This window comes from Notechis scutatus, chromosome 1 (genome assembly GCF_049901735.1).
Source record: "Notechis scutatus isolate UNSWTSFEM ecotype Mainland chromosome 1, rNotScu1.2, whole genome shotgun sequence".
Classification (NCBI taxonomy): domain Eukaryota; kingdom Metazoa; phylum Chordata; class Lepidosauria; order Squamata; family Elapidae; genus Notechis; species Notechis scutatus.
The window spans coordinates 143524855-143537625 of NC_142009.1; the positions used below are offsets into that span (position 1 = coordinate 143524855).

The following is a 12771-nucleotide window of genomic DNA, read 5'->3' on the forward strand; positions in this document are numbered from 1 at the left end:
ATACATACATTAATTAATTGAATAAATAAATAGATAGATAAATAGATAAATACATACATGCATACATAAATTAATTAAATAAAAAGATGAATAGATAAATAAATAAATACATGCATACATAAATTAAATAAATAAATAGATAGATAAATAGATAGATAAATAGATAGATAAATAGATAAATAGATACATACATACATACATACATACATACATACATACATACATACATACATACATACATACAATAAAATGCCTGCTTTCGCACGGGGCTCTGGGCTCAAAGTGGAAGCCAACGGCTCCTGAGCGGGTTGCAGGCTGGGTATCCCTCCCAGAAGACGCGAGTCTCCCCTCCGCGGGACAGGAACTTTCCGCGTCCTCCTGAACGGGTCGGGAAAGCTCTCCGGGCGACCCTCTAACGGGCGAAGCGGCGCGCTTTTCAGCGCTCTCCACGCCAGGCTCCCTCCTGCGATTGGTCCCGCCCCGGATTATCAAGTGCCGAAAAGCCGGTGACAGAAAGCTGGAGAGGCTACTCTCAAAGCTGGGATGATGGCAGGTGTGGGAGCCAAAGATCCGCCGCGGGGCCAACAAGGCAAGCTGCCCCCGAGCCCGCCATCGCAAGCGGCTGAGCCATCCAGCCCCTTTCAAGAGCCGGAGCAGTCGCTGGGACGGTCGGTCGAAGGGGTGAGTCTCGCGTTCCTCCGGCTTGAGCTGTCCGGCTTCTTTCTCCAAGGCACGTTCCCGCGCTTCAAGGTTGCGGTGGTGCTTTAGAACAGAGTTGGAAGGGACCTTGGAGGTCATCTAGTCCAACCCCCTGCTCGAGCAGGAGAGTCGATTCCAAAGATTAGCCTCTGCCTAGGATCCAATTCTCCGAATCCCTTCAAGACGACGAAGGAAGGAGGTGCAGATTCCGTAGTCCAGGAATCCTTGGAGCACGAATGACGTCCTAATGTGGATCTCTTGGCAACTGTAGGAGATTCGCCATTGACTTTCTCCACAATACTCCTCAGACTTGACTGATCTGGCCCATAGCTCCTGGTTTCTGGTTATTTCCCTTTCATGGATTAAATCGTGCTTAGCCTTTGGGGGACTAGAAGAGGCTATTCAGCTGGGCATCTGGTAATAGGAGATAAGATATATGAAAGAAAAGAGGTTGGTGGAAAGATGGAATTCAAGTATTGTTATCAAAACTTTGTTACCTGAGGGAGGCAAAAGCTCCATCTTTGTTCTTTCACGGTGCAGAACTAGATTGAAGTAGCTTCAGAGGGTAGATTTTAGATCAACTTTAAAAGGGATAAAACTGCTGACAATGGAAGTAGTTCTTCCTTGACCAGAGGTCTGGCTGGCATATCTGTTGTGGAGATGTCTTTTCAAGAGCAGGGCATTTAGGCCCCCTTCATTTTGGTGGCATCATTTCCAAGGGGGTTAAAACTATAAAGCTTAACAGTGCCTATAGTCACCCAACAATATTAAACCAAGGTGAAATGAGCATAATACGGCTTAGTGCAATATGTAACTCTAGGTACCATCCTTCCAAAAGAGTGCATTATGATGGTGAGGTTATTCCAATTGAATAATACAGACCATGAGGGATGTGGGAGGTTTGGGCGGAGGAGGGGGGGAATAGAATTTTTCAGTCTCTGCTTTTTACTCCATGATAGCAATGGACATTGGTTTCATCCTCGAAATGATGGTTCATCCTCGAAATGATACAAAAACAAGTATATCTTGAAACTTCAGAATTATAAAAGGGGGAAATCATTGTCCTTTTCAAGAATTTAAGCAATAGAAACATGTTTTAAGTTAAACCAGATCCTTGTATAGGTAAAGGTATTGGGGTAATCAGGTAAAGAAGTTTGTTTTTGGCTAAACACAGTCGTAGTGATGCATTCAACAAACTATAGTTATATGAGCATGGACCAGGTCCGAGTCTATGATCCAGGGACAAGCCAGGTTGAACGCTGGGAATGTCAGTGAATTATGTTAATAATTACGAGGAAGATGGTGTTATTTAGATCTCAGTAAGAGGGCTGCAAAGAAAATCGTACTGTATTGTACTGCAATTTAAAATTTTCTTCTAAAACTGTTTTCAATAAGCTCTAGTAGAATTACTAACTCCCCATTTAAAATAGGCAAACTAGATTGTAAGATTATACATTTAAAACTCATTTGCAATTTTTTTTTAGAAAGTTGTCTTTGCACTGTGAGTTCATGAAATACTTTCTTAAAGACGAATGCTCAAAGAAAGTGTCTACGGGCATTGATGATAAGGCTGGCCTACAATTTTATCTGACAGCTCCATATTCTGTTGTTCCTTCCAGCCCTGACTGGACCACTCTGATAATAATGAAGAACAGGAGTAGCTGCATTAGCAACTTATAATTGATGAATTGTTCTTTGTTTTATATATCAAGTGGAATTTGTTATTGTCATTCAGCTATAAAATTCATAAACACCAACACATACAAACACACACATTTAGACCAAGGAAGTTGTACTTTTAAACAACTTTTGTTATTCACCACATTTCTCTTAGCCCATGGTGCTCTTTTCAATATTCTCGGTAATGGGGATTTTTTCTGACACAAATTTGCTTCTTGGTTTGCATGAGGGATGCCTTTTCAAATTACAATTTCTTCGAAACCTCTGGCTGCCTTATAACAGGATTCTCACATTCCACAAAAAATGTAAAGTAGTTGATTTGGATTTACCATCTTGTGGACTCAAAAGAAATATGAATATGATGAAACATATAGAGTTAATATGAAAAGTGTGGTGAAACAAACCTCGGCTTAATGCAACTAGGATAGTGACTGGCTCATACTTAAGTTATCAAATGATGGTGGTTTGGATTAATGCAACGTATGAAGCCACAGCTATAATATCTGGGTCACAAAGCTGCCCTAAGTAGTGTTTTAGCTTAGTACAGTAGTACTTCAAATAAGTTATACCAAACTATTGTGCCCTACCATGGTTTGCTGAATAAATTAGTTGGTTGGATTCACACAGCATGCAGCCATAGTTGAGCCCAAAATTTCTGTGGCTAAGTAAGACTGTTACGTGTGTCTTAGCCCACTTTATGACCATTTGTTCCAGAGTTGTTAAATGAATTACTCCAGTTATTCAGTTGATAACACAATTGCTGAGTGAATCTGGCTTCTCCATTGACTTTGTTTGTCAGAAGGTTGCAGAATGTGATCATGTGACTCTGGGCACTGCAATCGTCATAAATATGAGCCAGTTACTAAGCATCTGAATTTTGATCACATGGCCATGGGGATTCTGCAATGGTTGTAAATGTGAAAAATGGTCATAAGTCAGTGCCATTGCAACTTCAAACGATCACTAAACAAACTGTTGTAAGTTGAGTACTATCTGTATTTGCCTGGACCCATCCAATATGATTTGTATATCACAATAAATGAGTTTCACACAACCTCTCAAGCCACAAACAAGCAAATGCAAATGGTGTTTTGAATGAATTCAAGGTATAACCCTCTAATTAATGGGTTCATACATTGTGCTAAGGCTTGAAATGGTTGGTTTAGTGTTGGCTTAACATCTGGAATATATCTAAACCCTGCAGCTTGCAAACAGTGTGTGAACCTGTCCAATAGTGGTTTATTCACAGACTTGGATTCCTTACCATGATATGTGAATCAATTAATATGTTTTAAAAAGAGGAAACAATCTCTTTCATTAGTTACAATAGGAAAGTTCATGACATCTCACCATTCAAAGTAAAATAAATGACTATTTTCTGACCTTTAAAAAAAACTCTGAATTGAATGTCTGAGTCTTCTTGACTTACTCAGTGCATTTCAGGCCTGCTATAGTACAGGCGAAACTCAAAAAATCAGAATGTCGTACAAAAGTTCATTTATTTCAGTAATGCAACTTAAAAAGTGAAACTAATATATGAGATAGACTCATTACATGCAAAGCAAGCTGACTGAACATATTTACATTTTTAGATTCTATTAGTAATCTTTTTCTTTCTGCTGAACAGAAAGTTAAATGTTTGCCAAAGCAAACATTTCTTGAGAAAAGAGGACTCTTTGCCCTTAGCATTTTCTCAGAAGAAGCCTCAGTAGCATGAACAAACTGAAAAAAACAGTGTGAATTTCTAGTGATTTTAGAAGTAGAAAGCAAAATTGAGTTATGTTTAATAGTGTATTATAAGACAAACTATTATACCTGTAGTTTCTGCATTATTACACTACTTTTAACTTTGCTATTGTACCAGTGCCTGTTACAAATGTACTTGAAAGTTATGAGACTACTACAAGACTACTAGTGAGTACCAAAGTCTTTTGGATATTTGAAGTCCTTCAGTACTGCAACTAAACTTGATTCATTTTTACTCAGTTGTGTCCAAGAAACTTTTCCAATACGCATGTAAGTTAAATAGCTCTCATTTAAAAAAAACAACATTAAAAATAACATAATTCACAATAGTTGAAAGGCTGTCAACTAGCAAGTTTGAAATACAGGTGAAACTCGAAAAATTAGAATATCGTGCAAAAGTTCATTTATTTCAGGAATGCAACTTAAAAGGTAAAACTAATATATGAGATAGACTCATTACATGCAAAGCAAGAGAGTTCAAGCTGTGATGTGTCATAATTGAGATGATTATGGCTTACAGCTCATGAAAACCCCAAATCCACAATCTCAATAAATTAGAATATTACATGCAACCAATAAAACAAGGATTGTACATAGAACAATATCGGACCTCTGAAACGTATAAGCATGCAGATGTACTCAGTGCTTGGTTTGGGCCCCTTTTGCAGCAATTACTGCCTCAATGCGGCATGGCATGGAAGCTATCAGCCTGTGGCACTGCTGAGGTGTTATGGAAGACCAGGATGCTTCAAAAGCGGCCTTCAGCTCTTCTGCATTGTTTGGTCTCATGTCTCTCATCATTCTCTTGGCAATGCCCCATAGATTCTCCATGGGGTTCAGGTCAGGCGAGTTTGCTGGCCAATCAAGCACAGTAATCCCACGGTCATTGAACCAGGTTTTGGTGCTTAGGGCAGTGTGGCAGGTGCCAAGTCCTGCTGGAAAATGAAGTCAGCATCCCCATAAAGCTTGTCTGTGGAAGGAAGCATGAAGTGCTCCAAAATCTCCTGGTAGATGGCTGCATTGACCCTGGACTTAATGAAGCACAGTGGACCAACACCAGCAGATGACATGGCTCCCCAAATCAACACAGACTGTGGAAACTTCACACTGGACTTCAAGCATCTTGCAGTGTGTGCCTCTCCATTCTTCCTCCAGACTCTGGATTCTTGGTTTCCAAATGAGATGCAAAAGTTGCTCTCATCAGAAAAGAGGACTTTGAACCACACTGAACAACAGACCAGTTCTGTTTTTCTTTAGCCCACGTAAGACGCTTCTGACATTGTTTGTTGTTCAGGAGTGGCTTGACAAGAGGAATATGACATTTGAAGCCCATGTCCAGGATCCGTCTGTGTGTGGTGGCTCTTGATGCACTGACTCCAGCCTCAGTCCACTCCTTGTGAAAGTCCCCAACACTTCTGAATGGCCTTTTCCTGACAATCCTCTCCAGGCTGCGGTCATCCCTGCTGCTTGGGCACCTTTTTCTTCCACACTTTCCCCTTCCACATAACTTTCTATTCATGTGCTTTGATACAGCACTTTGGGAACATCCAACTTCTTTTGCAATTACCTTTTGAGGCTTTCCCTCCTTATGGAGGGTGTCAATGATGGTTTTCTGCACAACTGTCAGGTCAGCAGTCTTTCCCATGATTGTGAGTCCTACTGAGCCAGACTGAGAGACCATTTAAAGGCTCAGGAACCCTTTGCAGGTGTTATGGCTTCATTAGCTGATTAGAGTGGGATGCTTTGAGCCTAGAATATTGAACCTTTTCACAATATTCTAATTTTCTGAGATTGTGGATTTGGGGTTTTCATGAGCTGGAAGCCATAAACATCTCAATTATGACACATCACATCTTGAATTCTCTTGCTTTGCATGTAATGAGTCTATCTCATATATTAGTTTCACTTTCTAAGTTGCATTACTGAAATAAATGAACTTTTGCACAATATTCTAATTTTCTGAGTTGTGGATTTGGGGTTTTCATGAGCTGTAAGCCATAATCATCACAATTATGACACATCACGTCTTGAACTCTCTTGCTTTGCATGTAATGAGTCTATCTCATATATTAGTTTCACCTTTTAAGTTGCATTACTGAAATAAATGACCTTTTGCACAATATTCTAATTTTTCGAGTTTCACCTGTATTGTTTTTCTGTCATCAGGGTGGGTGGGGGCAGATAATTATTTATAAGACAGAATGTTATTTGAGATTGAGAAATAACTCTATCCAGTGGGATTTAATTTCTATGATAAATTCCATTGTTTGTATTAATTGAATTAGTTGTATTAGTGCATTTGCTATTTTTCATATTCTTACCGAGGAATAAAAACAGACGCCTGGTGCAAAACAGATGTTTCATTTTTTAACCTTGGCAATCCATTACCTTGAGTGGGACTGATTTTTTTTTTGTTAAAGTTTGAAGTCTCCTTTTTTTTCTTTACTTGAATTTATCAGCAATTAACAATATAACAGAGTATATATATACAGAAACAAAATCCACATAATTTTAATTAGAGTATCTTGGAACCTGGAGCTGGGGAATAGAGCATCATTATTTCTTTGCTGTGTCAACAAAATATCTTACTATTTTTAAATCAGGTGAAGTAAAAATAATGTTCTGTATTTTTATGATATTACCTTTTTTTCAACCAACTTTTCCATTAGGGTTAGGGTTGTCTGACTGCAGCAGGTACTATCAGGTGAAGGTTAATCTTTCCAGGTGTTGTTTAGATTATTACTATTTAAATAGACCAATTTAAGATTTTATACAATGGCCTGGATTGTGACGTGGTCCATTTTAATAAAATTTCCATCAAAGAAGACTGAACCACTTTAAAAGAAACCAAAGATATATACCCATTTCTTTACATTTTCTCCAGTACATTGATCTTATATTAGAATTCATCTTGTTAAGTTTCCTTGGTGTTAAGTAACTTCTATAAAATACTTACCATAAATGAGTTTTCTCTAATTTTGGCCAATGTTGACTCCAATGCTCTTTATGTCAGCCATAAAATTAAAAGTAAAGGGACTTTTATACCCGATTCCCATGTTGCTTTTAACAGATTCAAAAAGTTTGTCCTCTCTTTCAATAGAATTATTTATTTAGCAAATTTAATATAACAGTTCAACGCACACATTGGTGACTCAGAGCAGCTTACAACATTTTAAAAAATTAAAAAATCCACCCTATAATAAAACTCTTTAAATAAGTTGTACTTCCCCTTCTCATGAACAGCTTTACTTCCTTTTGTAGTCTCCAGGCCCACTGACAAAGCTACATTTTTATATCCTTTCGGAAAAGCAACCACACCTCGGGGTGAATGATATTCCATAAAGAAGGGACCACCACCAAGAAGGTCCCTTTTCATGGCCCCACCAGATATTTGTTTTCGATGCTTCTGAATTTGAAACAATTAGCCAGCTATAAGTTTTTGTCTGGGCTTGACTAGTCTAGTAAAGAGAAGGACCAGGGGAGACATGACAGCGGTCTTCCAATATTTGAGGGGCTACCACAAAGAGGAAGGGGTCAAGCTATTTTCTAAAGCACCCGAAGGCCAGACAAGCAATAATGGATGGAAACTGAACAAGGAGAGATTTAACCTGGAAATAAGGAGAAACTTTCTGACAGTGAGAACAATGAACCAATGGAACAGCTTGCCCTTGGAAGTTGTGGGAGCGCCATCACTTGAGACTTTCAAGAAGAGATTGGACTGCCATTTGTCAGAAATGGTGTGGGGTCTCCCACTTGGGTGGGGGGTTGGACTAGATAACCTACAAGGTCCCTTCCAACTCTGATTATCTGTTATGTTTCAGACAGTCTAGAGTAGCTTTCCTGATGCTGGTTAAGCATATTAGGTACAACCTCCCAAAAATGAAATGAAAAACAAGAGGATGAATTTTTTTTTCTTGCAGGATCCAATCTAGATTGGTAACTGGGACCAGACCACATCTGTGTCCAGTTCAGATTTGACCCTAATTCCAATATTATTCTAATGACACGTATGTTTTGTCTGGACTATTATAAAGCTATAGGAGCAATATCAGGATAATCTAGCATATTTAAAATAATATTCAGAGTAACTTTACTTATAACTGTTTTGCTTATTTCTCTGTACAGAGAAATAAAACATTATAAAAGTAAAGTTACATAAATAGCACATAAATATGAAGTTACATAAATAGCACTCCAGTGAAAATTAAAATTACTTAAAGCAGTGGTGGGATTCAAATTTTTTAACTACCGGTTCTGTGGGCGTGGCTTGGTGGACGTGGCAGGGGAAGGATACTGTAAAATCTCCAGTCAGAGGTGGTATTTGCCAGTTCTCTGAACTACTCAAAATTTCCGCTACCGGTTCTCCGAACTACTCAAAATTTCCGCTACCGGTTCTCCGAACTACTCAAAATTTCCGCTACCGGTTCTCCGAACTACTCAAAATTTCCGCTACCGGTTCTCTGAACTACTCAAAATTTCCACTACCGGTTCTCCGAACTACTCAAAATTTCCGCTACCGGTTCTCCAGAACTGGTCAGAACCTGCTGAATAATACCACCTCTGCTTAATACTCATTTAAGTAAGTACAAGCGATTTTATTGTGGGGAGGGCCGGTTGAATGCTCATAGCAACAGAATAATAATATTCTTGAAATATATTACAGAATTGATAAGATCCATTTCAGAGTTCATGAGCCAGTTTTTAAGATATTCAGGTCTCTTTTTCAGTCTAAAAGTTAAGCAACGTACAGCCAAAGGGAAGAAGAGAAGTGAGGAACGATTTGACAGCAGTCATAAAGTCTTTATATTGTGCCAGATTCGTGCATTACGTAGAAGGAGCTATCTTTGTTTTTTGAGTCTGTATATTTGTATATTTTAATTTTTTGTATTCAATAAAGTTGATAAATTAGAAGGAGGTATCAACTTTATATTGAATCGTATCCTGAACGTTCAACAAATTCTTTGGTCTTCGCTCACCTTTTCAGCTTGCTCATGAAGACAAACTCTCTGTGTGCAGCAAACTATGCTATGGCATTGGAGGGGCTCCAAATCAGGTTGCGAGCAGCGCCACCTCCTTCTTTTTGCAAATCTACCTCTTGGATATTGCTCAGGTAAGCATTTTCGGAAGCCTAAACATCCTCAGATTCCAAGTTTAAGCTTGAGATTTATTTATTTATTTATTTATTTATTTATTTATTTATTTATTTATTTATTTAAGGAAAAATTACAGTATAAACCAGGGGTGTCCAACCTTGACAACTTTAAGACTTGTGGACTTCAACTCCCAGAATTCCTCAGCCAGCTTTGCTGGCTGAGGAATTCTGGGAGTTGAAGTCCACAAGTCTTAAAGTTGCCAAGGTTGGACACCCCTGGTATAAACTCACCTCCTTGGCTCACAGTGGCTTACAAAGCTATGGCCATGGTTGGCCATGTCATGTGTGATAACTTAACATTTAATTCAGTTTATTCGGTTTTCTCTAGATTTCATACACAGAGAAGCAATTAAGATACGAATGGTTAGTTTATATTATTTGAACCAAAACCATTTCCAGATTTTGTTTGCTGATTATTATAAAGGTGAATTTTTGATTCATAGAAATTATTTTATTTATCTATATCTCACCTTTCTTATTTTATAAATAATTCAAGGTGGAAAACATAGCTAATACTCCTTTTTCCTCCTATCTTCTGCACAACAACAACCCTGTGATGTAACTTTAGCTGAGAGAGAGTGACTGGTTCAAAGTCACCAAGTCAGTTTTCATGTTCTCCCCATTTATCCTTCCCCATCATTCAGAGAGCAGAGGGAGGTTCACTCTCTTGATCTAATAAAGGAAAGTCTCCTTTAAATCATTTATTTTATTTATTTTTATTTATTTTATTTTATTCGTCAATCACTTACCAGATAATTGATATAAGTATAAACATGAGTAAGAACACAGGAAATAGGTACAAATAAATGGGGACAATAGGACAGGGACGGGAGGCACGATGGTGTATTTATGCACTCCCCTAACAGACCTCTTAGGAATGGGGTGAGGCCAAGAGTGGATCGTTTGAGGTTAAAGGAGTGGGGGTTTGAGGATGTAACAACAAGACCTTGACTATGTATCAGAATGGTCAATCAAATGGCAACTTCAAATCTCAACAAATAAATGCTCTGTCTTACATATTGGCAAAAAAAAAAATCAGAAAATAAAATACAAGCTGAATAGTCAAGACCTTGTTGATGATCCAAACTCTGTAAGGACCTTGGAATACTCATCTCTAATGATCTAAGTGCTAGAGCCCACTGCAACTACATAGCCAAAAAGGCATTAAGAGTTGTTAATCTAATCCTATGTAGCTTCTTCTCTGGTAATATCACACTACTAACTAAAGCATACAAAACATTTGCTAGACCTATACTTGAATACGGCTCATCAGTCTGGAACCCATATCATGTATCTGATATTAACACAATTGAGAAAGTCCAGAAATATTTCACAAGAAGAGTTCTCCACTCCTCTACTCGTTGCAGAATACCTTATGCCACCAGACTTGAAACTCTAGACCTAGAAAACCTAGAACTATGCCACCTTCGGTCCAATCTAAATATAGAATATAAAATCATACATTGCAATGTCCTCCCTGCAAATGAATACTTCAGCTTCAATCATAACAATACAAGAGCACACAATAGATACAAACTCAAGGTTAACCGCACCAAACTTGATTGCAGAAAATACGACTTCAACAACAGAGTGGTCAATGTTTGGAATACTCTACCTGACTCTGTAGTTTCTTCCCCAAACCCCAAATACTTTAAACCTTAGACTGTCCACTATTGACCTCACCCCCTTCCTAAGAGGCCTGTAGGGGGCGTGCATAAGCGCACCAATCGTGCCTACCGTCCCTGTCCTATTGTTTCTTTTTATTTTTCTTATAAGTATCCATCTCACGTATTCAAAACTATGTTTATTCTTATACCTGTATCTTGTAAGCGATTGACAAATCAAATAAATAAAATAAATAAATAAACAGAGTCAGGAAGTGCATTCCAGGCATTGACCACTCTGTTGCTGAAGTCGTACTTTCTGCAATCAAGTTTGGAGCGGTTAACATTGAGTTTGTCCTTCACTTTCACACATCTTTCACTGTTAGTGACTTTATGGACCAATCATGTAATTTTCTTTTTTTTATATATATATATAAAGAAATTTTATTAAATTTACAATTAAAAAACATATCGACATTACATACACAAAAAAGGAAAAAGAAAAAAAAACACTCGATCTTACGAACCGGAAAGAGAAGAGAAGAAGAGATATAAAAGAAAGAAAGAAACAAAGAAAGAGAAAAAGAAATGAAAAGGCTACATTTAAAAACAGACAATATCCTTTTTGACAGTTTGCAAGATCCAATTCTCCTATCTTAATTTGAATACACACATCTTATCGATATCTATGCTTAAATTACCCATTGTCTTTTAAGCAGTTTATTTCTGAACTAACCAATTATACCAAGAGTTCCAATTATCGTAAAATGTTGAAGGTTCTTTATTTTTAAGTGCTATAGTTAATTTGTCCATTTCTGCACAATCACATATTTTCTGGATAACCATTTGTTCTGTAGGTGTATAAGGTGATTTCCAACACTGAGCGAACGCTAATCTGGCCGCAGTTAGGATATGAATTGTTACATATTTCATCTTTTTGGGTAAATGTTTATCAGAGATCCCTAGTAGGAAGAACTCTGGTTTGTATTTGATTTGTTCTTTGGTTATCTCCTCCAACCATTTTCTGATTTTTTGCCAATATTTCTGGGTTTCCTTGCAAGACCACCACATATGAAAGTAGGTTCCTTCTATGCTTTTACATTTCCAGCATTTTGGACTCGTGTTTGGGTTCATTTTCGCCAACCTCGAAGGAGGCAAGTGCCATCTATAAAAATTTTGTATGTATTTTCTTTATATGCTGCCGATTTTGTAATCTTAATATTTCTGTTCCAAATCTTTTCCCATTCTGATAATGTAATACTTCTTCCAACATTCCTGCTCCAGGCTATCATGTTCCCTTTGACTATCTCTTGTTCTAATTCTACTTCCAGTAAATATTTATAGAATTTAGATATGTTCTTTTTGTTTGATCCTAGTAAAATTTTATCTAAATACTGCAGTTTGTTATAAATTCCAAAGTCTTTAGTATCTTGTTTGTATCTGCTATGGATTTGAATGTATAACCACTGATCAATTTTAAATCCCTGTTCCTGTAATTCTTGTCGAGTTTTTAATTTTCCTTGCGGGTCTAATAAATCTTTATATTTAATCATTTTTGTTATGTCCAAATTATTAGGATGCACCATTGCCGCCATTGTTGATAGCCAGATCGGAATTTTTAGATAGTGTTTTTTGCATATTTTTTCCAATTAATTAATAATGAGTCCCTAATGTGAAAGTAAGACTGCTTGGGTTTCCCCACTTCCCATAAGAAGGCATGCCACCCTCTCTGGAGATCATGCCCTTCTAATGCTAAGATTCTTTTATTAAGTAAGTTCACCCAGTCTTTTAACCATAATAGGATAGCTGCCGAATAATATAATTCCCAATTTGGAAGAGCTAGACCCCCTCTACTTTTCGCATCTTGTAAGGCCTTTACATTGATCCTGG

General features: G+C 37.7%; 1 protein-coding gene across 2 annotated transcripts in view; it reads left to right on the forward strand.

Moving 5' to 3' along the window:
- The first annotated feature begins 419 nt into the window (after positions 1-419).
- The window catches only part of MFSD2B (MFSD2 lysolipid transporter B, sphingolipid), a 38826-nt gene continuing 26474 nt past the window's right edge, over positions 420-12771 (forward strand). For both annotated transcript variants that reach the window (XM_087947394.1, XM_087947400.1), the window contains exons 1-2: positions 420-681; positions 9110-9235. In XM_087947394.1, the coding sequence (XP_087803520.1) occupies positions 544-681; positions 9110-9235 (264 nt within the window). In that variant the 5' untranslated portion in view covers positions 420-543. The remainder of the gene's footprint in view (positions 682-9109; positions 9236-12771) is intronic.